Below are 23,695 nucleotides of genomic sequence, written 5' to 3' on the forward strand. Positions count from 1 at the left end.
CTCAGCCGCCCTGGCCTTGCTGCCAGCTCAGCTGAGCGATGGTCGGAGATGTCCAGGAAACAAGGGGGAAATGACTTTGGAGGGGTGAGTGTAGCCTTTAATTTGCACCCTTTGGGGTGGGAGCTCAGGGCCTTGCAATTATTGCAAGGAACCCATAAGTTCTGCCTGCAGTTAACTCCTTGAAGGACTATTGCCTGGACTTTTCAGTGGGTGAATGCAAATATTTCACAAGAGGTAAATAAAGAGAGGTTTTTCTTGACAAGGAGTTGGGTTTTTCCTTCTGCTAAGGTTGGGTCAGAACACTAATGAGGGAGAGAAGCAACCTAGAACTAAGGAGAAATTTCTGACAGTGAGAACAATTAATGGATGGAAAGGCTTGTCTCCATAATCTGTGGGTGCTCCAACCCATGCATGCGCAAATGAAGCTTCATGTGCTCACCCTCTCACCTGGTTCCCAACAGCCCGTGAACCGGTACCAGTCCACAGACTGGGAGTTGGAGACCCTTGGACTAGAAGACTTCCAAGGTCTCTTCCAACAATTCTTTATATTGGAAGGCTGTAATCTGGAGCCATCAAAGGTAATGATAAGCAGACAATGCTATCATGCCGTTACATATGTAAGCAGTAGAACATTAAGCTTTATTTACCCATTTCCTTGACAATTGGATTCCACATAAATCATTTCTTTCTTCCAGCTGAGGACAAATTTCAGTGTCACTACAGGGTTGTGATAGATTCCACACAAACACAAGCAGGGAGCTGTTTTGATTAAAGCATGATGAGTTTTGCTTGCTTGCTTGTCTGCATAAAGCAGCAGTTATTTATCTGAGTTCTCCACTTTTACCAGCTATTTGAGTACAAAGACTGCCATGCAGGGAAGCTCCTACCCCCACCCCCTTCATGCAAATTGCATCCCAGAGTTTGGGCAGATGGTTAAATCCTTACTTAAGTCTCCCCAAGGAAGAACTTGGACTGTTTGGCCATTACAAGAGCTCATAAAAAGGGTGAAGATAGAAAGTGCTGCTGCAATTTCCTTCCTTCCTTCCTCTCTCCCTCCCTACAACCACTTGTTGAGTGACCATTCAAAGATATAACAATACTGAAAAAGTGACTCATGACCATTTGGTCATGTGATCAAAATTCAGATGCTTGTATTTTCAGATAAGAGAAGCTGGGCAAAATGGCGGTGGAACCCTTGGGGAAGAAGCTGAAGAAGAGAAAGGGCCCGTGGGGAGAATTTATCAATCTTATAACTGTGTTAGAAATATTGTACAGGGAATCACATGTTAAATCAGCCAGGTCTGCACAAACCTGTTAACAGCCTCTGAAATCCTTTTAACATTAATTAAATACTTATTTCAAACTGTAAACACACACAAGCAAAGACGCCAAACTCAGCACAATGTAACCATAACGCTTATAGTCCAAAGGAGACCAAATCCATATCACTTGATTTAATCAATCCCTTCTCTGGGGTCAGCATGTACACACACCCACAACCCTCAAGTGTCACACTAGCATCAGCACCTACACACTTCCAGGGCAAGGTACTAGCTGCTGCCATAGGCAAACCTCTCTGCGATTTGGAATGAATAATTCTCTTTTCCTCACAGCTGTCTGGGTTTCATTTTTATTTATTCTTCTGCAATCCCAGCTCAAGTTGGAACCCCAAATTATTTTTCTGACACTTCAGAGCTATTTTTTTTTCCTTTTTGTCTTACCTACCAGAATTTAATATGCAATTGTGGAAGAGAAATTGAGGGCTGCTATCTAAAAGTTTTCACCTGCTTAATCTTTCTTCAAAATCTTTCCAGAGCTCTTCCTTTTCTGCAATTAGGTGGGCATTTTTCTGCTTCTCCACTTGGAGCTCATCTTTTTATGACGACAGCTTTGAAATTTTTGTTGTTTTCTGTAAATTAAGAAGAACAGAGAGAAATTAGCCCTCTTAGGTGTTTTTTTTTTACTTGAAACACCCTTAATTATGTTTATAAAGGTGAAGGTTCCCCTCGCACATATGTGCTAGTCGTTCCCGACTCTAGGGGGCGGTGTTCATCTCCGTTTCACAGCCAAAGAGCCAGCGCTGCCCAAAGACGTCTCTGTGGCCATGTGGCCTGCATGATTAAACCCCAAAAGTGCACAGAACGCTGCTCCCTTCCCCCCCCCAAGGTGATTCCTATTTTTCTACTTGCATTTTACGTGCTTTTGAACGGCTAAGTTGGCAGAAGCTGGGACAAGTCACGGGAACTCACTCCATTACGAGGCACTAGGGATTCGAACTGCCGACCTTTCTGATTAAAAAGCTCAGTGTCTTAGCCAGAGTCACCGCGTCCCTAGTTATTTTTTATACTCCATTACATTTATTACTACACACCCACAAGAATATAATACTTCATTTATTCTGGCCTCAGCTCTAATAAATAAATTTGAGTCCGAAAGAAAAAGTCAAGATTGCTGTTTAAATATTTCTCACCTTTTAAGTTCAGGCAGACCCTTGGGGGGAGGGGGATCCCACTGGCCGATATGTCCCAGTCGAATGGCAGCCCTGGAAACCTTCCAGCGCCTTTTGTGTTGGCCACAGCCTTCAATGCAGCTGTGGGGAGATGCTAGGTGACTCCCTCTTGCCCCCCTCCACAGCAACTGAGCCCCTGTGAATAGGAGGGGTTGAGAGCTCAAGAAAGAGACCCTGAGAGTCCCAAGCAAAGTCTGTGGAATAAAAGGAGGGGGAAAATGGGGGGGCGAGAGATGTAGGGAAGGCCCCTCCCAGGCTGCCATGGGAACTGAGCCCACAGAAGCTGGGATGGGAGAAGGTCTCAGGGAGGGCAGAGGGGCTCCTGCTTGGGCAGGGGTCGGACTAGATGACCTCTGGGGTCCCTTCAGCCTTGGGAATCTCTGGAATTATCCCAAAAGAACCAGGAAGGGCTGCTCAGCCTTTTTCCCTCTCCAACCGCCCCCTCTGCCCCCGACCTCTCCCCCTTTGGGGAACCTTTCCTGACTGCAGGCAGTGGAGGAAATGGAGGGAGAGAAAAAAATCACCTCAGGAAAGAGCCACAAAATGGAGGACAGTGGGTCCTTGCCGGCTTTAGCTGCCCTTGCCACTGCCCGTGAAAATCAGCTAGGATGGAAAGGCTGCACTGGAGGCTGCTCCTTCAGGCACTGAGAGGGACCGCTAAAGCTGGCCAGGGAATTTGGGGTCCCAACAGGGGGGCAGTTTGATTTTTATTGGGGGAAATTTGAAAATGAGCCGTTAACTGAATGTTTGAAAGGCTGCAGATTCTCTCTCAGAGCTGAAAGGGGGGAGGGGGGCTTCTGGGGGAATTCACCTCCACCTGCTGATCTACCAAAGCTTTATTTCCCCACTTAGCTGCAGGTTCAAACCAGTGGTGGGTTTCAAAAAAATTTGGAACCTCTCCTGTAGGTGTGATCTGCTTTTGGGGAGTGGCGATGTCACTGAATTCTTTGCCCCAACGGATGATCTACAAAAAGATATAAAAAAGGAAATTTATTATTTTGTGTCCTTACTACTTAAATAAGATTAAAATAAGTACACAAAACAATAAAAGACCGACTTACAGAAGGAAGATGACTGTCCTTGCCAGTCTTCAATATCACTGACTCCAATGAATGACCTGCACAAAGAAGAGACAGAAATGAACTCTTTCATTGCATGCACTGCATTAGGATGAAACCAGCACACAAAATAATAGAAAAGGAAGATTACTGTCCTTTTGTGTGTTGAAGTCACCTACTCAATTGCTAACCAACAGAAACAGAAATTAGGAATCTAAAAGTAATTCTCATTGCCATCCTTCATCACGCAAAATTCATTAGTGCTTCTTGTTAGTTTGACTTTCACATCAACGCCATTAATTAGCAGTCTATCTTGAAAAAACAGATCGCTACGCAGAGGCCCAAGTAGGTCCCATTTACAACTACCGGCCATGTGTCTTGCTCTCGCTTTGATACCAGAGTTCCCAGCCACTGTCAGTAAGGTACTTTCTGTGAGATCTGAGTCATCTTTGTAAAAATCCCCAGAAGTAAATTGGGTACCCAGCGCATCACCACCAGAGTTGAGAATCAGTTCAATTACGGCCTGATAAGAATACTAATGATGGCTCTGTGTAATGAGCCGATCTCCCAAGGTAACATCCAGCTGCTTAAAGAGTGATGCTCTGAGGTAGTTGGTCAGGACCACCCTTGCCCCATCATCAATATCTGACCTATCAGCCTTTACAATCTTGCAACTCACACACAGCAGGGTGTTGTTTAAATCCATGTAATGCTCACCATGCCCCATGATGAAAAATTCCAGGGGGCATTGGGTGTTAGCCCTGATAAAGGAGAGATCTCGACATAGGTACTGTTTTCAATACTGGTCTGTGTAGGTGCCAGTTGAAAAAGATCCAGTTCAGATTTAACACATTTCTCTGAAGCAGAATGAATAAATGACATATTGTCTTAAAATATGTCTTCCTTGGCTCAGGGTTTCCTCTTCTGTGCATGTCTCCTCTTGGTATGACGGGGCTTTTTCACAAGTCTTCTCTTTTTAAATGGAATAGGTGGGTCCGATGCATAATTCTTCCTGGTTATGACCAGCCCTGATCCATCCTGCCCACTCTCAACAACACGGGATACAAGATGCCCCGCAACTTCTCTGGTAATGTTTTTGGCAGCAGATTTCACATGCAGCTTAATGATTTCTAATCCTCATCTCAAAAAAGGCATTGCTTTCAAAAAAAAGTTCACGGAACAACCCTCCTAAACTGGTCCTGTACATAATGGATGCTCCTCTGAAGCCTGGAAGGCCTCCCCTGGCTTGTGTCCTGTAGTAAGCCACATAGTCTTGAGGTCTCCTGTGCTCCTCGTTTACAACAATCCTTCACTTTTCCGAGGCCTAAAATGAAGCTTGACAATCATCTTCTCATGATAAAAATGCACGTTTTTGTCCAGGTTGGTTTTGATTCTATAGTAACAGTATCGATGTGATGTTTGCTGACTGGCACATAATGTGGACAGTCATGGGTCATTATTATGAAATCATTGTCTTGCCCACACACAGGCACACAGTGTAGTAATGGCACATAGAAGTCACCTACTATCTGGAGCTCTACAATGTCTGTGTAAACATATAAGGTGCTGAATCCAGGGAACATACGTAACAGATGTTCATGTTCTCCACTAACTAGAATGGTATGACGTTCTTCTCCTTTAAGATTAATTTTTTGACCCACTGAATCATAATGTAGGGTTGTCTTAGGGCCATCCTTGACATTTGATATAAGCTTGTTCATATTTTCTAACAGTTGTCGGATGCTATTATAGTACCCGCTTCTCAAAGAAAAATGTCATTTTGTTTCTCTTGAATTTCTCTTGAAATTCTCTGTGTCTCCCCCGCCCTCTTTTAACACATCAATAACTGCTAAGATGTATTTTTTCCATGGTTCTCTTTAGAAATTTTGGACACATCTATGAGGTCGGCCTGCCACTGATGATCTAAGCCAGACACTACTGATTTATTTGTAGGAAAATTAATTATTACAGGCTTATGAAGCAGATAAGCGTCTTGCCCTGACAGCCACGTCTTCATAGTCAGGTTTTTATCATGTTTTCTAGCTTCTTGAAACAGGGTATTTACACCTCCATAACTCCTTACATATCATAGTGAATACTAAATATGGCTTAAATGCTTTTTCATGCATCATTATACTGAAAGAACACTGACAAATGGGTCAAGTGTTGACATTAACACAATGTTTTATTGGTTATACATAGTTCAGAGGGGCATGGCACATCCATCAGAAAAATATCCCTCATTACCACTATCAGAAGCAGAATATAGAGGGGCATAATATGCTACTTTACAATTAGTTGACTCGTCTGTATTCCACAAATCATGTCCGTAGCTGCAAGCAAACCAGCCTTTACACAAATTACAACTCTCCAGCTTACTGGGTAGATAGCATCTTCTCTGGGATAGCTTAGAATCCCACTTATAGTCTAGATCAGAAAAATCTGCAGAAGCTGATTTTTCTCAAAATTGAGAAAAAGTATAAAAAAGTTGAATCTGCCATTTGGAAGCCTGAGTCTGAAGTTTTTTTTCCCTTGAAACAATGTATCCTTTGTTCACTCCTATTTGGTTTCAGTGACTTTGTAATGGAAGGGTTTGGAACTTGTTTATAAAACCTGATAAAGACTCAAGGGCACGAATTGCGTTTTGCAGGTGCTCTTGGAAAGTATTTTGGCAAGAGAAGGAAAAGGAAAGAAAAAGATAAGAACCCTTCTACTTTGAAAAGTACAATAGAACTTGTGCTTAAGACTTAAAATAAATATAGATATATTCATAAAAAAAGTTTTACAGGCTAGAGTGGCAGTGATTATTAGACTCCTTTTTTCTTTTGTTATATTTCTTTTCTTTTGGAAAAATGGATCAATACTCAGAGGAGGAAACCTTAAAATTTCAAAACATCCTGGTTGGAATTCAAAATATCTTAGAAGGATTTGAGAGATTTGAGAAGAATTTGGATAGACTATTGTTTTTCACAGCAAAAGATGATGGGGTTGGAGCCCCAAAAATTAAAGAAGAGAATGAAAATACAGAAGATAAAGAAAAGACAACAGATGAATTCATTAATGGAGCAAATGTGGGTGAAAGCGGAAAGAAGGGAAGATGAAAAAGTGAATTGGACAATTTGGAGCTTTATCCCAAATTTCAAGATACAGGAGAAAAAAAAGATTGAAAAGGATGGAGTTAAGACAAATCTATTCAGAAATAAGTTTGACAACCAAAGATAAACTAATGTTAATAACAATTCAAGGGCAACAAGACTACATGAGAGATCTTCTAAGCAAAAAAGTGCGGAGAGAATTTTATAACTTTGGAAAGGAGCTGAAAAGAGAATTGACACAACAACTGGCAAGAGAGATAAGACCGTTTTGCTACTGGAAAGATACAGGTTGATAATGATAGTTGACGATAAAAAGTTAGCTAATTCTTGGTGATTAATAAGTAGGGATTTTAGCATTTTGTAGACTGTTTTAGATTATCATTGAATGTTTATTTGTTAACATATAATTAACTATGACATTAATAATGAAATGATAACCTTAATTAGGATAAATAACCTGGCCATAAATTGTAAATTGGGATTTGGCGAAAAGACCCATAAATCTTATTAATAATTTTTTGTTTAGATCTTGTTATGAAGGTATAATTTATTTGGGTCTGAAGAGAGAAGATGTGATACAAATAGTAAATAATTTACTTCTTTTTTGTTAACTACAATAATAATAAGGAAATATTAATTGATACTTTTGGTGATTAATAAGTAGGAATGTTAGCATTTTTAGATTGCTTTAGATTTTAAATGTTTATTTTGTTAACATATAATTAACTACGATAATAATAATGAAATGACAACCTTAATTAGTAAAAATAAACTGGATATAAATTGTAATTTGGGACTTAATAATTTTTTTGTTTAGAGCTTGCTACAAAGATATAATCTCTTTTGGGCCTGAGGAGAGGAGAGATGATACAAATAGTAAATAATTATTAGTTAACTACAATAATAACAAGGAAATGTTAATGTATAATGCTTAATGATATATACATGTGAGTTGTACCAGTAAAAGCAAATTGGACATAAGCTTTAATCTGTGAGATGCGGGGGGCGGGGGGAAGGGGAGGGAATGCTTAGATATCCTACTAACTGACTTTGTTTTAGACTATGTTATAAAGGTGTAAAGTCATGGGAGATTTATTGAGATTGTGAATGTACGCCAGTATGTGGTTGTGTCTTTAAATACAAATGATTTTAGATAAAAGCACGTTTAAGTAATTGTAATCAAATGAGAATTGTGGTATGGTAATAGTAAATTAGATTAATTCCAAAATGTACAACTCAATTTGAATGAAATATATGTAATGATTGTGGAAGAAAAGCAAGAAATGTGTGTGTAACCAATCAAAACGCTTTCTACAAGATGTAATGAAAGATGATTCTTTTTTTGTGTGTTTTTGTTTAATTAAAACAATAAAAATTTTCAAAAAAGAAAAAAGAAAAATCTGCAGAAGCTTTGTGACCATGGCAATTAGCACTGGAATATAAAATCGGGGTGTCTTTCATATTAACTGTTTTATTTCATTTTCATTTTCATTTTATACAATCACTTGCATACTGTGCAATTAAAAAAACAATAAACACAATTCATCTTCTATTCCACTATAGAAAACCAACATAACACTTCATCCTCCATACACCCTTTCTTCTCCCCCTCCAACTTTCATTTCTCCCCTCCAGCATTCCCCTCTTCTACTTCCCCTCCCCCTCAGACATTCCTTTCTCCCCTTCCCTCCATCTCACCCTCCTTACATTCCCCTCTCACTCCCTCTCTACTCCTCCCTCTTCTTTCCCTCTACTCCTTGCTTCGGTGTATTTCTACTATTCATTAATCTATTCGATTTGTATTTTATACTAAAATTGAAAGAAAAGAAAAAAAAAGGAAAATAAAAGGAAAAGAGAAAAAAAAGAAAAAAGAGCAGCAGTATACAAGTGCAATCTTATTGTTTTGGAAGTTGAAACTATATTTCCCCCCTCCCCCCTCCCCCCAGTAAACCCCCCTCCCAAGCCTCCTTCCGACTTCCCAGGTCCCATACCCGGCATAGCTTTTTATCAAACACAGTCTAGAGTATATTAAAACCAAATAGATTAAAAATTAAAAGATAAAAGATAAGGGGGAAAAAAAGGAATAAAAAAAAAGAAAAAAGAAAAAAAAGGGAAAAATCAATAAACTCTCTACATTGAGCTCAGCTTCCCATCATTATAAAAACTTAAACAATGTACATCATTCCTAATCTCAATTAATTTATTACTTGCAGGATTTCAAACTATATTGAAACCAAATAAGTTAATCAAATAGAATTCTACTCTAGCTAGGGACCTTGTCTCTTTGTCTAAATATGTCTATTTCCAAACCTTTAATTTGTCCCTTTTACCTCCTTCTCTAAAAAAGCAGTTTAAACACATCTCAAATACTTCTCTCGGTTTCCTTTTCCAACTCTTCTCATCCTACCTCACCCGTGTCCATATATATATTTTATTTTCATCCGTACTCCTCTCATATTTGCTCCGCCTCCCTGCACACTCCCTGGGTATATCCTTCCAGACATTATATTCCAATAACAGTTTATATAAAAATCAACTTACTTTCTGGCTCAAAATAAGCTCTAATTGAACCTTCACTACCCTCCCATCTACACCAGGCATCCCAACTCTATTCAACCTAAACTACAACTTCACCCTCCTCGCCCTAGAAAATAAATCATAAACAATTTATATAAAAGTTCAGAGTTATCCATCAAGTCTTTTTTTAAGTCTCATACAATATATTTTCCGAGGAAATCAGCATCATTTCTTTCAGCCTTAATGTCTCTTCATCGGTATACCACTATACCATTTTATACAAGACAGAAGTCACAAAGTATTATTCAAATTAAAATTAAACAAATGTTTTGGAAGCATAACTAAGTCCTTGTTCTCTGCTCTTCTGCCCTTCCGGAGGGGGAAAATGATACCTCCCACCTTGTAGTTGTGTGCTTTGTTGTTTCTCTTCTACTTCTCCTTGTCTTTGTCCAAGTCCGGGTAATTCAGGAAGTCCCGCCTTTAGGATCTTATAGTAAAAGTCTCGGGCTTCCCAAACAGAATTGAGGCGATGTTTTTGGTCATCAAGTATAACTGTAATACCAAATGGCACCTCCCATCTGTACTGTATCTGATTATTTCTGAGTTCTTTAGTTAGAAAAGCATAGTCTCTCCTGGCTCTTAACATTTGGGGAGGTATTTCTTTGAAAACGATCAAGTCCTGTCCATCAATTCACAGCCTGTTATTGTAAAACTCTTGTAGTATCGCGTTTCTGGATTCTCTTGTAGCAAAATATATAATTATATCTCTCGGAAGCTGTCTCTGTTTTGCTGCCCACGAATTATGGTAAATTTTTTGGATCTGCCAATCAAAGTTGAGTCCCGGACTTCCCACCAAACGACTGAAAGCCTCAAAAAAGGTATGTTTCAAATTCTCCTGTTCATTTTCATGCAATCCCCTAACTCTTATTGCAAATGCAGTCTTTTTATAATTTGTCATAACAAGTTGTCTTTCTGCATTTTCAACTTCCTGTTGCAACATTTCAATTTTAGATGTCAGATTAGAATTAGCTTCTTCCAAAAGCTCCAGTTTATCTTCCATTCCTGCAATATAATCTGTCATTACAGTTATGACCCCGATCATATTCTCCTTTGTTTGAGCAATCTTGGCATCAAGCTTATCACATAATTCCGAGATAAGTTGCTTCCTTTCCTCTCTAAATTCTTTAAGAGTTTCAAAAAGAAATTCTTTCGTTAACAAATCTCCAGTAGAGGGTGTAGAAAGCAAAAGCTGCGGCTTTATAGCAATTGCTTGGGATGTATTGTTGAAAAAACATTTAGATTGCTTTGATTTGGGAGCCATTATAAAAAGGAAACAAACACAGTCTCTGCTCACCTTGATTTAAGATAAAATACTTTCAATAAACTTTTGGCAATTAGTAAAGAGAAGTCTTCAGGAAAACAGGGCTAATTAAATATATCATATATCAAATGCGGAAGCTATAAAATTGCCATTTTGAAAAGCAGTTAGACAAAGGAGTTTTTTATAAAATTGAAGCTGGTATTTTGAAGAATAATAATAAAAAAAGGTTCTCAGGAATGGTCGCTGCTCGGATTGATTTTAAATAGCTTAGATTTGTCCTGAGGGGGGGGACGACCTGCCTTGAGCTGAAAAAAACAGCTGAGAAGATCTGGCTGGAGTAAAAAAAAACTCAGCTTTTGTTCAACCTCTTCTCCGTTCACAGCGAAAAACAAAAGGCTGTGAACTACAAAGAGGATTCTAACGACTGAGTTCCTCCCTGCTCCTTTCTTGCCTGAAAGGAGAGATATCTATAGATCTTTTAGATATACAGACCAGAACTCTGAGGGCAGCTCCGTTGAGCCACCGGCGACGGCAGGCTCCTCCCCTAAAATTGGGGTGTCTTGAAGTGTTTGCTGTCTAGGTGTTATTATTTTGGAGTCTACAAAATATAAAGCACATCTTGTTAGTGAGCTATCCACCCCAGTATCATTTACAATATCATAAATAAAAACATATTTACTTACCATTGCTGGGAGATAATGAAGCATCACTCGCTGTTTCACATACTGTCCCGTAAGTACTCTGCACCTCAGCATTAAAATTACAACACACCATGCTGCAGCCGTGCAAAATGGGTCTGAATAAAAAAATTTCTTAATCATAACCCTTGCAACAGGGTTTGTTGCATTCTGGCGGCTGGGGTCTTATGTCAGAGCATGCGATGCTGGCTTTTGTTGTTGTTTTAAAAACATCTTTGGAATCAGAGGTTGCCACCTTCAAGAGACTGCTGGAATTAAAGGCTACCTGCAAAAAGTTCCCAGCTCTTGAAATGACAAGTCCTTGAGCCTTCCGCATGCCCAGAATTACAGGGGGTATGACATCCCCGGGCATGTCCCAGGCATGCCTAAACAAGGCTTAACCCCTACATATCACCTGACGACTTGCATCTTGTGAACATTTTAATTTCTGTTAATATTCCTTGTCTTTTCCTGTAGGTGGGCTTCAATTGGTTACATGAGGATTTAAAGGGGAAATTGGCAAAATATGTGTCTTTAGATTTTATGAAGGTAAAAACCAGATGCGGGGTTTAAAAGGGGCTGTGTTTTTTCCCCTGCCTTTGAGGAAAATGTTTTTAAAACCTCCTAGAAATAAATATCTTTTAGAAAAAAGGCGTGTTAAATGCAGGCCCCTTCTCCACGAAAATTAAAACGTCATTGCCTAGAAACAAATACCTTTTAGAAAAAAAAAGGGGTTAAATGCAGGCCCTAGGTGCTTCTTTTTGTACATACTCTTTCTATTGTTGTGTTTTATCTCGTTCTTGTCAATAAACCCTGTTCCCCATTACCTCAGCTGTCTGAGCCTCATCTGTCCTCACAGGATTTGACAGGAGCCATCAAAGAGAAACCGTCTCCTCAGGTTTTGATTGGGGCCAACCTCCCTGAGGATCTGGAGGATTTCGGGCAGATGACAAAATGCAGCGAGGCGGATGGTTTCCAAGATTCCGTGATGCTTATGAATTAAAACATTTGCATATTTTCCTTTTCTTAATCTTGCTCTTTCTCCTCACCTTCTCCTCCTCTTCTCTGCAAACCCCAGGCCCTTCTAGCACTGATAATGGTAACTATCTAGATAATGAAACATCTCCAAGAAAACAACCAAGTTAAGAGAGTACCAAAAAACCCACAGTTCTTTTCCTTATTCTCCTGCCCCTCCCCCTCCTGCCCTCCTCCTCCTCTCTTCACCTACACACTGCAAAACCTCTTCCCTTCTAGAACTGATGACGTGACCTAGTTGGGTCGCAAGAAAATCACCAAGCTTATAGAGCACCAAGGACGCCACAAAGTTGGAGGTCCCAGCCCCCATAGGCAGTCCACTCCCACTCACATCTTTGTCTGTCTCATCTGAAACTGAGAACACGAGAAGTCTTTTGATATGGTCCTGCACAAAGTCCTTCCTCCTGCAGTTCCTCAGTTTTAACCCATAATATCTGTTGATCTGAAGGTTGGAAAAAGAGTCCATGAGTCCTAGAGATCTCCACTCATCGGAAAAGGAAACAGAGGACAAAGGAGGATCAGGAATGGGCCGCGTTTCGTCAAGCACAGGGCCGTTTCCCCCTGCAGCTCCCGGGTCAGGAAAAGCCAAGATAGCAGCCAGACCTGCACAGACACACCCATTCCCCATCCCCATAGGTCCTCTTGCTAATTCCCTATTTGGGGGTCTGAAATGCTTGATGATTTTTGTCAAGATCTTGCAGCTTCGTCTTTTTAAGTGCATTAATTCTCCTTGGTGGACTGGGACACCTTACCGCTCTTGGCACGACGAACTAACCATGGCTTACTCGCCGAAGCCAATTCACACGGGAACCAGAGTTACACAAATAGCAGTGCTGCAATATGTCAGGGGTTGCCACAAAGAAGAGGGTGTCAACCTATTCTCCAAAGCACCAGAAGGCAAGATGAGAAGCAGCAGATGGAAACTTATCAAGGAGAGAACCAACCTAGAACTAAGGAGGAACTTCCTAACAGTGAGGACAATTAACCACTGGAACAGTTTGCCTCCAGAGGTTGTGGGTGCTGCATCACTGGAGGCTTTTAAGAAGAGATTGGACAACCATTTGCCTGAAATGGTAAAGGGTTTTCTGCCTGAGCAAGGGGTTGGCCTGGAAGATCTCCAAGGCCTCCTTCCGAGTCTGTAATTCTATTATTCATTTGTCTGCCTAATATCGAGAAATAATGGAAGAGAAGCATCAAAGAAAGGATGCCAAAGGAGGGACAAAATGAAACATGAAAAACAATGTTGAAATGATTTTTAACATGGAAATGTTGAATTAATCGAAAGTGAATTGGCCGTGGCTCATGGGTAGGAATGAGTTGGCTACAGTGAGTTGTCATTGTCTGATGTTGCGTCTAAGACAACTGGAGCCCTAAAAGTGTAAAACCTCAGCATATTTACCTTATCTTTAGCCAAGACCTGGATAGTGCTTGGTTGTATTGCAGACTTGTTGATGGATAGCAATACACTTCTTTGACCTCTGGACCATTTGACTGCAGGAATCTGCTTGGACAAGAAGAAGAACAACAACAACAAAAAACAAGTTGTGACAAAGTGAAGGAGCAGAGGAAGGAAGGGCCTTTTGTGTATTTCCAAGGGGAAGAGTTGGTTTCCCTTCTGTGCCAGGATGCATATGATAATTTGTTTGACTTTTCTAGCTGGGACAGACACAAAGCACCCAAGAAGGACCATCCAGATTGTATGAGATGGAGCTGAAATGAACGGAAGAAAAAATCCTGCCACAAATTATGAGAACGGTTGTCCAGATGAAGAGCATAGATTGTCTTCCACTGTCTGGAATGGCAAGTAAACAACCCCTTTCCGGAGGTTGGTAGTCCTTGATTAATCACTGTTTATTGAGGTGGCCTGTCAGCCTCTGGCCCCTCCAGCAGCCCAATCGGAGGAGGAAGAGGAGGCATGGGAGTCAGGGTCTGCATCAAGGCAACCTGAGAGCTCCAAGGGGGAAGAGGGAATGGAGCTGTCAAAGAGAGAGACAGTGGCAGAGCCTGGGCTGCCCGTCAGCCTTCAGTTGGAGAGTCAACGGTCCCTGGATATGGAGCGAGAACTTCTACAAGATGTTTTATAGATGGCACTTAGACCCTAAAAAATTGGCTTGCATGTACTCGAATTTACAACTTAAATGTTGGAGATGTGATTGTGTTGATGCTACATATTACCATATATGGTGGACTTGCAAAAAGGTTAAAGCATTTTGGATAAAAATATGGTGGATTATGCAAAATATTTTTTAAAAAAGGATAAAGTTTACCCCTCAGTTATTCTTGTTAGGTATAACTACTGATTGTACTGTTATAGAGACTAATTTGATTTTGACTGTTGGTGGTGCAGTACTGGAAGAAGGAAGATTTGCCTACTATTCAAGAATGGACGTTAAAACTAACAAACTTAGCAGAGATGGCTAAAATATCAGCATATCTCAAGGACCATTCAGATGAGAAATATAAGCTGGAATGGAGAAGATGGATTGATTATATTCAAAATAAATATGGGACTAAGAAACTCCAGATAGCTTTTTTTTTTAAAGTTTTTATTTTTTATTTTTTATTACATAGACAACAATGGGAAAAGGAGAAGAAAAAAAGGGAGGGGGAAACCCCATCATCACATACAATATGTCATTTGATCACAGGTGCATCCCTACTAAGTTGGTGCATCCCTACTAAGTTTATACATCCCATATCTCTCTGTTGTATATTTAATAAACACCACAATAAGCTAGGGTTTAAAAAAAAGGGGGGGGAAGGAGGGGGAAGCCAAAAAGGACAAAAAAGACAAAAAAGACAAAAAAGTTCAAAAAAGAAGGGGGGGGGGAAAAAACCATCATCACATGCAGCATGTCGTTTGCTTACAGTTGTTTTAACCTCTGCATCTTCAAATAATATTTACCGTCTCAGATATTTCATCTAATATAACTAAAGGCCTCATTTTCATTCTACAATATATATTCAGTTAACATTAGCATTATTTCCCCCCAGAAAGTATACTTCTATTCATTGTTAACCTTGCATTTCATACCTTCAAACAGAGATCTTATTCCTTCATTTTTCAACAAGGCGTCGCTGCCTATATATACCAGTTTTCATTTGTTCCCCTATTAGAATTGCTTTATCAGCAGCGAAATATCATTATAGTAAGTTCTTAACCTTATACATTATATCACCAGACCTTATATTAATACTTCATTGTATCATTGTTTGATTATTTCACAGCATAATTATATCATTATTTACTTTTTTCAATTAAGGCATAAGTATATCATTTTTCATTTCCAAAGTTTTTTTTCCCTTAGCCACCGATAAAACAAGTCCCATATCTTATAAAATTGTTCATCCTCTTGCTCTCTAATTTTGCTCCCTTTACTCCAGATAGCTTTTGACTGAAGAAGCAAGGAATGACATAATTTGTTTAGAGTTAGCTTAACAAAAGAGGAGTTAAAGTACAAGTGAGGATGATGCTAAAGTTTTTTTTAGTTTACTTTAGAATATGATTGTTAAAGATTTATACCCTGTACTTGCTCTGGGAAATCGGGGTGGTGGTGGTGGTGGGGAAAGAGTTCGGGAGGGAAGGGTGGGGGAGGGGAGGTAAATATTTGTAAAAGCTTTTTAAATTTTCAATTAAACAAATCTGTATGGACTCCTCTTAGCAACTCCTTGTTTGTAGTATCTCATGTAATATTGACACCCTCCTTCTGTTTCCTTTTTCAGCTTTTCTTTAATTATCAACAGTGTTATCAAATATTTTGCAAATAGTATTTCATAGTCCATAAATTCTTTAATGCTGTCTTCTTCTATGTCCTGTTCTTTGAAATAAAATTTCTCTCCATTTAATTCCTCTTCGAATATTCCACTCCTTCTTCCCTCAGAAATAAACCAATTGCCACGAATATCAAGAGGGTCAATCTCTTTATATTCATCTTCCATTTCAATTCTTTGAATTTCAATCTTCTTATTTTGTGTTTGAAGAACATCCTCAGTTTTTTCATCACATTTTGTTGCCAAATGCACCAAATATTCCAATTTTCTCTCAATTCTTTCCTCTGTATCCAACACCCTCTGCAGCACCGAGAGTACTCTTGGAGAGAAGCCATGTTCATATGCAGTTGTATTTTTTCTTAGAAGCTCAGAAAGATTGAAACACTCACTCACAAACTCTCTGCAAGCGAAAACAAACTTCAAAGGGACAGCTGTAAAATCTTATCAGATCTTAAGGCAAACAGCCAAGCAATAAAAGCTTAGAATGTTGAAGTCAAAACAATCCATCTGTAGCTTACAGAGTCACAAAAAATGTTAAAAGAATAATCCATCCATTTGAAAAGCGTTTGCTTAAAATCAATCATAAATAGCATTTAAAAAGTAAGATAACCACTGTCCAGAACCATTACAAAAATCAAATTCGCCACTAAATTCTTCTATTCTTTGATTTAAATTAGTTTTTAGATTTTATAGGCAGTCCGTTTTTTAAAAAACAATACAAGTTTCTCACCAGCTAGAAACACTTTCACTTTCCACATTGTTCCGTTCCTTTCTGGGGCCGCCCTGGCTTTGTCAGTCTTGCAACAGATGGGATCATTGTCTTGTAGATTTTAGAGTCAAGATGGCTTGGCATCTGTCCGTCAACCCATTGAGTTCTCGCCATTGAGTTCTCGCCAGTGCATCCAGGCTGCATTCACCCTGCTTGCACCTCACCATTGATGTCCACTTTTGTTGTGCCTGCCAGGGGCCAGCAGAGCTGGCTGCAGAGTCAGACAGTGAGGAGGTTGGGGAGGAACAAGTGCCAGTCCTGGGGACTGAGGGAAGCTCAGACGAGGGCTCTGCTTTGGAGGTTGAGAGGGATCTAGACAACAGTGATGCTGAGGAACAGTTGGAGCCTGCTCCCAATGTGTGCATGCAGACAAGACAAGAACAACTAAGAAAGTAGGGTCAGCTTGGAGGTGATTGGCCCCTCCCATTGGAAACAAAAGAGGAGCGAACAAGGAGAGGCTTTTGCAGAAAACAATTTGTTTGGTCAGTCATTTCAAGAGTGGAAAGTTCTGTTTGTTATTGTAAGAGACACTGTGCCAAGTATTTCCTTGCCCTGCGTTTGGAAACTTATTATCTGGCAGCTCTCCGAGCGAGATAAGTTTCATGTCGATAAATATTCCTCTGAAAGACTGTTTGCCAAGCCTGGCTGACAGTGAATGAAAGGACTTCACAGTCGTGTAAAAAAAGAGAGGTTTTGCTGGGACCCAGACTTTGCTTCATGCTCATTAAGAAAGCCTAGGTCAGAAGACTTTTGCGTTGGAGGTGAGATCCCAGATACTGAAAAATGTCCATCTTCTGCAGGTTTTCTCCATGGATTTGCTGGTGACAGTCTCTAAGTATCCAGTTGTCTTGATGTTGAGGTGGGGTCCAAAATGGTTGTGCCGATCATTCCATGGTCCTTCCATGATTCTCCCACCAAGGGCCCCATAATTCAGCAGCTTTTCAATAACCACATTTCTCTACTTGGGGATAAATCATCTCCACCGGGGCAACCCTGCTTCTGCAACCTCTCCATGAAGGACCTCCAGGCCCACCACAAACCAAGCTGCTTACCTGGAGAGGACGAAGATGGTCTCCAATATTTCTCTCTCCTCCATGGAGTCCAAGAGTTCTTTGACAGATCTTCCTTTTAATGGCTTCTTGCTGTTCCACAAATATCTGAAGAATTCGTCAGAGAGTTCTGGGAAGAAGAGACGGACTGAGATTGAGGGGGAGTTCGACGGAACAAGCCTTCTCGAAGCGAAGAAAAAAAGGTTGCATGTAGGGGGTGGGCAGGCTGAGCCTGAGGGAGGGATCAAATGTGTCATAAGCCCCGAATCCCTGATCTTCATATCCTTAGACAATCCTCTTGAGGAGGAGTTCTGAACTCCAGGACAATCAACATATAAAAGAGCATCTAAAATTAGCCATGTAATATTAAGATTAATTTAGGATGACTTTTTTTTAAAAGAATGATAAGATTAAAACATTGTGAAATTTCAAAGCAGTAAAGAAGGCCAAGGGCTTTGAATATGATAGAGCTGGAAGGGACCATGGAGGTCTTCTAATCCAACCCCCTGATTGATTGATTGATAATGTGGGATGGGCGGATGTGAGAGGAAAAGGCTGGTTCCAGAGGTAGACCAGGCCTGGAGTGTAGATACCTGGATAGGAAGAGGGGACGGCGTTTGGGGAGCATTTTCTCCCCTGGGTGAGGTGGCTCCTCTGAGCCTTTTCCTTCTTGGGCACCCTTGGCAAGGGAGGGTGCTCCTTCCGGCCACCCTTGATCTCCATCTGAGAAAGCCCAGAGGGGTCTTGGCAGTTGCTCTGCCTGCCAAATTGGGCAGCACCAGAGCTGGAAGCTGAACCTTCTTCCCAACCTCCATTGGAGCCGGGGAAGACTTCAGAAGCAAAGGGAAGACTTGAGAGAGTCGCTGACTGGCTGAGAAACTAGAGAAGCTAGAGAACTGGGCTTCCTGGTTGTCATTATTATTGATCTGCGGATGGGACTTTTGGCTGTCCTTCTTCTTCAGGAAAGGCAACTTTTTGAGCCTATCAGACATCCTGCCATGAAGAGTGACCGCTAGAACTGGAAGCAGATGCTATCAGTGAAGGAGAAAGTTTGTAACTCTAGGTTGAAATAGCTCCACTATTCTCTGGTCGCCTCTCAACACAACTGAGTTGAGAACACAACTTGACTTGTCAAGTGTCTAAACTCTCAACAGCTCTCCCCCCCCTCAATTTGGCCTTTATATCTCTTCCCCCAGGGGCCATGACATCACAGCATTCTTTATGTGCTCATGAGGGGCAGCTGATGTCATGGCCCAAGGGGCCTCTTACTTTCCAACCTAATGGGGGTGGGATAAGGAGGGACCCCTTCAGTGGTGGGATTCAAATCATTTAACAACTGGTTCTTTGCCCTAATGACTAGCTGGGTAGGCGGGGATTGGTGTCATGTGACTGGGTGGGCATGGCCAACTCAGTGTCACTCACATCGATGGGCGCTTCACATTAACTGTTACTATGTCATAAGGGTTAATCGGAGAGGCAATTTCTGTAAGCAGGGCAATTAAGATTGTGCTAGAAACAACACCAGAATGTTTGTTTCCTGCCTTCCTTACAGGATTAGCCCTGTATAGTGGGAAAAATCAAAAGGAGATTTCTTCTAACAATTGGTTCTCTAAACTGCTTAGAAAGTTAACAACCGATTCTCTCGAATAGGTGCGAACTGGCTGAATCCCACCACTGGTCCCCTTGATCACCTCTTCATCCCATTCACCAGATCATGGTGAGCAAAGCCAGGACTCTCCTAGGAATGACCCAATGGAATGGTCGCTCTCCACCGCTCTCCATCTGGAAAGAGCCAACCCAGATTATGGCTGATCAACTTTATTCTCTGATTGGGTCTCTACTACTGGGCTTGGCCTTTTTATTTGTATGATACATGATACATGACACATGACACATGACTGTTGCAGCATTCACAACTTCTGGAGGCACATTTTCCCATTGATTAATTTTCTAACTGTCAGGAAATTTCTCCTTAGTTCTAAGTTGCTTCGATCCTTGATTAGTTTCCATCCATTGCATTCCACCCTTATGATGATATATGATATAAAACAGTTGAAAACAAAGGGTTTTTTAAAAAAATAAAGTTAAAAGAGACAATTGCAGAGTTGAAAGACCAAGGAAGCTCCTTCAACCCACGGACCTTCCCCCCCTCAACACCCCCCCCCCTGGCTATCTGGACTCACAACCACAATTGAGCCCAACATTCAGAGGCTTGGCAACTGCCATGTACTTATGACAGTAGCAGTCTCTCGGGGTAATGTCATCCTCTTTTATGACCATCTCACCAGCAAAGTCGATGGGGAAGCCGGATTTATTTCCCAACCATGTGATTACCAAACAGAATAGAATGGAATGGAATGGAGTAGTTGGAAGGGTCCCTGGAGGTCTTCTAGTCCAACCCCTAGCTCAGGCAGATGACCCTATATCATTTCAGACAAATGGTCTCTTCTTTAAAACTTCTAGTGTTAAAGCAACCACAACCTCTGAAAACAGGTTGTCACCCTGCTTGATTGTTCTGTCAGGATGCTTCTCCTTAATTGCAGGTTGATTCTCTTCTTCCTTAGTTTCCATCTCTTTAAGAGGAAATCAGACAGTCACTTATCTGAAATAGTATAGGTCCTCCTGGTTGACTAGTGGGCTGGACTAGAAGACCTCCAAGGTCCTATCCTATCCTATCCTATCCTATCCTTATTCTTATTCTATCCTACCCTACCCTAGTCTATCCTATGCTATTCTAATTCTTATTCTATCTCTTCTAATTCTTATCCTATGCTGTACTATCCTAATTCTCATTCTCATTCTCATTCTCATTGTTATTCTATTCTATTCTATTCTATTCTATTCTATTCTATTCTATTCTATTCTATGTTTCTTGTCCTGTCTTCAGACTCCTTGAAGAATAGTTTGACTCCCTTTTCATTGTGGCAGCCCATGAGATATTGGAACATTGCTATCATGTCACCACTGGTCATTCTTTCATTAAACTAGACATACCGAATTCCAGCAACCATCTTCATATGTTTTAGCCTCCCGACTATCGTTGTGGTTGCTCTTCTCTGTACTCTTTCTAGAGTCTCAACATCTTTTTTACATTGTGGCAACCAAAACTGGCAGAATTCCAAGGGTGGCCTTACCAAGGCCTTATAAAGTGGCATTAACACTGTGATCTTGATTCCATCCCTCTGTTAATGCAGCCTAGGACTGTGTTGGCTTTTTTGGCCGCTGCTGCACACTGCACACTATTTAAGCAGCTGCCCAATAATGTCCCTAGACATAAGGAGAAGGAGCCGGACAATTCCTTCCTTCCAATCAGCTATCTCTGTCCAGGATCTTCATCATGCAAAATCAGAATTCATGCAAATGAAAAGGGGTAAAGGGGGGGGGGGGAGACTGGTTGAAGGCCCACACACTATGGTAACCCTCCAGATGGTTAGGAAAATAACGCTACGAAGCTCCTTCAAATGGAGGAAAACTGAATTTCTCCTGTTAACAGGCAGGCAAATGAAAAGTGGATTCCTTACTTACGATTACATTCTCCCTGTAGATTCTCCTCTTTTCCCCATTTGTGAGGCCTTATTACCATTTTCTTTTTGTGTGTTTCCTGCAAATATTAAAGTATTGCAGTGAAATGATTCCATTTCTCCTGCTCGGTTGTTTCAAGAGGCTATTTAAAAGCTTTTAAAGATATTGGACTTTCTGTTCTTGTGGCGGGGGGAGGCATTATTCCCCCCCCCAAAGGCTGCTTTATTTTACCCTCCACAGGAAGCTTCATTCTTGTGCAGAACGTTTTTCTGCTCAAGTTGGAAAAGCCAAATAACCATTTCTTCTTTTTTTCCAGCCTGAGTCCCAATGGCCTCTACAGTATCTTCTGCCCCATTTCTTCCTCCTGCAGAACAGACAGAAGGAGCCTCCAGACCAAACAACGGCAGAAGGAGAGAGATTTCCCAGCTGAGATGCTCTCAAAGGGACGGGGGAGAAGCATTTCAGGTTTTCTCAGTTACACAAATTCACTTTTTCGCTTTTGTAATACAGACATTGGATCTGGGATTTTGAAAAAGGAGGATTGACGCATATTCTAGGGCAATGTGGCTTGATGCTATTGTTTTATTTTGTTTTCTGAGTTGGTTTTGATGTTTATCCTTTTTCCACAGAAAGTAGAATAGGGGATTTTAAAATGCAGAAGTATGCCATACATAAAGCAGGAGCAGATTAAGAAAATATGGAAGCAGCATGATGATGATGATGATGGCTGAATTTGTCCTTTTAGAAACAGTAGGACATCCTACCAATATCTCTACTGTGCTGCATTTTTGGGGAGTCCTCTTAGCCATTCCATGTGCAACATTGGAAGGAAGGAAGGAAGGGCACAATTCAGAACATGTTTCCTGTTGCTGCTATTGGAATAACATTGTAAGATGTATTGTAATGTATTGTATGGTTTTATGTCATTTTATTTATGTAATTAACTCATTGTTCAGTTCAGCCTGAAATGTGCTATTACATAGGTCAGTTTTCAGATATTTGGCAATTTAAGCACGCTTTATCTAATTATATGAAGCAATATGGTTGAAAAATCCTGAGAAGGGATAACGTTTTCTCAGAATTTCTAATTCCACAACTACATTAACTATTCAAGTAAGGAAATAAACACCATTTAGATAATTTAGATGTTTGTTCTCTGAAACCTCTAATTGGAGAAAATTGAAGTTGGAGATGGTACCTGAATTATTACTATAATTCACATTACGATGGAAGAAGACTGGTACGCCTACTCATGGCTCTCCAAATGTACAAATGGTTATCCAATTCTCTAGTGGTGGAGAAACAGCTCCATCCCCAGTAATTGGTTCTGGTGTGGGGGGGACAGTTAGAACTACCAGATCTGGGCTGCAAAATCACAGGTTACCCTAAGGGGGCAACAAGGAGTTATGGAAATTGCTAGCTGCACTGCCACCTAGTGGTGAGACTTCTGGAGTTTAGCTCTGAGGGTTCTAGTTATGCCTGTTAAGCTGGGGTCCCCAAACTTGGCAACTTTAAGACTTGTGGACTTCTGGGAGTTGAAGTCCACAAGTCTTAAAGTTGCCAAGTTTGCAGACTTCTGCTGTTAAGAGTCACACATAAAGTGCTCACACTTTTCCTGCTCCAAATGAGCGAAATGTCCCTTATATTTTTAGCTTGATTGTTTGGTTTTAATTTCCAAACAGTATCTTCATTTACAAAAGTTTGTTCCTGTCTTTCCCTGAAGTGCTTTCTATTTCAGCTGCCTACTTCAGAAAGATTTATGAAGGCTGGGATAAGGAAGTCAACAATCAATTGCACACAATGTGAGTTCTACTAATGGATCCCAGTATAATTCTGGTCGATTTTTGATTAAGTAGCAGAGAGGAAAGATATTGGTGGAGCCTTTTGGGCTATAAAGACTAAAAACAAACAGTGAAAATAGTTGGTACTTGAAAATGAAAATATAGTGACCACATATTTAGGAAAAAGTTTGGGAAGCATCTGCCTGCATGCGCACAGCTCAAAGGCACCAGAGTTTTATCAATCCTGCACTAGGTTCAGGGACCCCAAGGGATGGTGTTATGCACGTGTTTTCCTCTTCAACAAATCTAGATGAAGGTGCTGAGGCTGAGATTAACAATCTTGTTCAGTTACCTGGGATTGGTTGGAGCCAGAGGTGGGATTCAGCAGGTTCTGACCAGTTCTGAGAACCGGTAGTCTGAAATTTTGAGTAGTTCAGAGAACCGGCAAATACCACCTCTGACTGGCCCTGCCCCCATCTATTCTCTGCCTCCAGAGTCCCAGCTGATCAGGAGGGATGGAGATTTTGCAGTATCCTTCCCTGGAGTGGGGAGTGAATGGGGATTTTACAGTATTCTTCCCTGGAGTGGGGA

At 40.8% G+C, this 23,695-nt stretch overlaps 1 protein-coding gene across 1 annotated transcript; it reads right to left on the bottom strand.

Annotated features, from left to right (window-relative positions):
• Positions 1-2,556: 2,556 nt before the first annotated feature.
• LOC148043143 (uncharacterized) lies at positions 2,557-18,524 on the bottom strand. The gene is made up of 7 exons (XM_087727094.1): positions 18,395-18,524; positions 17,805-17,931; positions 13,612-13,713; positions 11,184-11,296; positions 3,571-3,626; positions 3,405-3,473; positions 2,557-2,645 (listed from the first exon to the last, which is right to left on the bottom strand). Exons 1-7 carry the CDS (start codon positions 18,522-18,524, stop codon positions 2,604-2,606), a joined length of 639 nt encoding a protein of 212 aa, XP_087583220.1. The 3' UTR covers positions 2,557-2,603.
• Positions 18,525-23,695: the final 5,171 nt, after the last annotated feature.

Source organism: Thamnophis sirtalis, unplaced genomic scaffold (assembly GCF_051295495.1).
Source record: "Thamnophis sirtalis isolate CommonGarterSnake01/CBP01778 unplaced genomic scaffold, rThaSir2_p1.2 scaffold_13, whole genome shotgun sequence".
Lineage (NCBI taxonomy): Eukaryota > Metazoa > Chordata > Lepidosauria > Squamata > Natricidae > Thamnophis > Thamnophis sirtalis.

Excerpts from the sequence above, each read along its gene's own strand:
- LOC148043143 (XM_087727094.1), bottom strand. The coding sequence starts at position 18,524 with ATGGAGATCAAGGGTGGCCGGAAGGAGCACCCTCCCTTGCCAAGGGTG. Across the intron at positions 11,297-13,611 it reads AGGTCTTGGCTAAAGATAAG|ACCCATTTTGCACGGCTGCA; the intron begins GTAAATATGCTG and ends TTTTTTATTCAG. Across the intron at positions 3,627-11,183 it reads TTCATTATCTCCCAGCAATG|GTCATTCATTGGAGTCAGTG; the intron begins GTAAGTAAATAT and ends TTCTTTGTGCAG.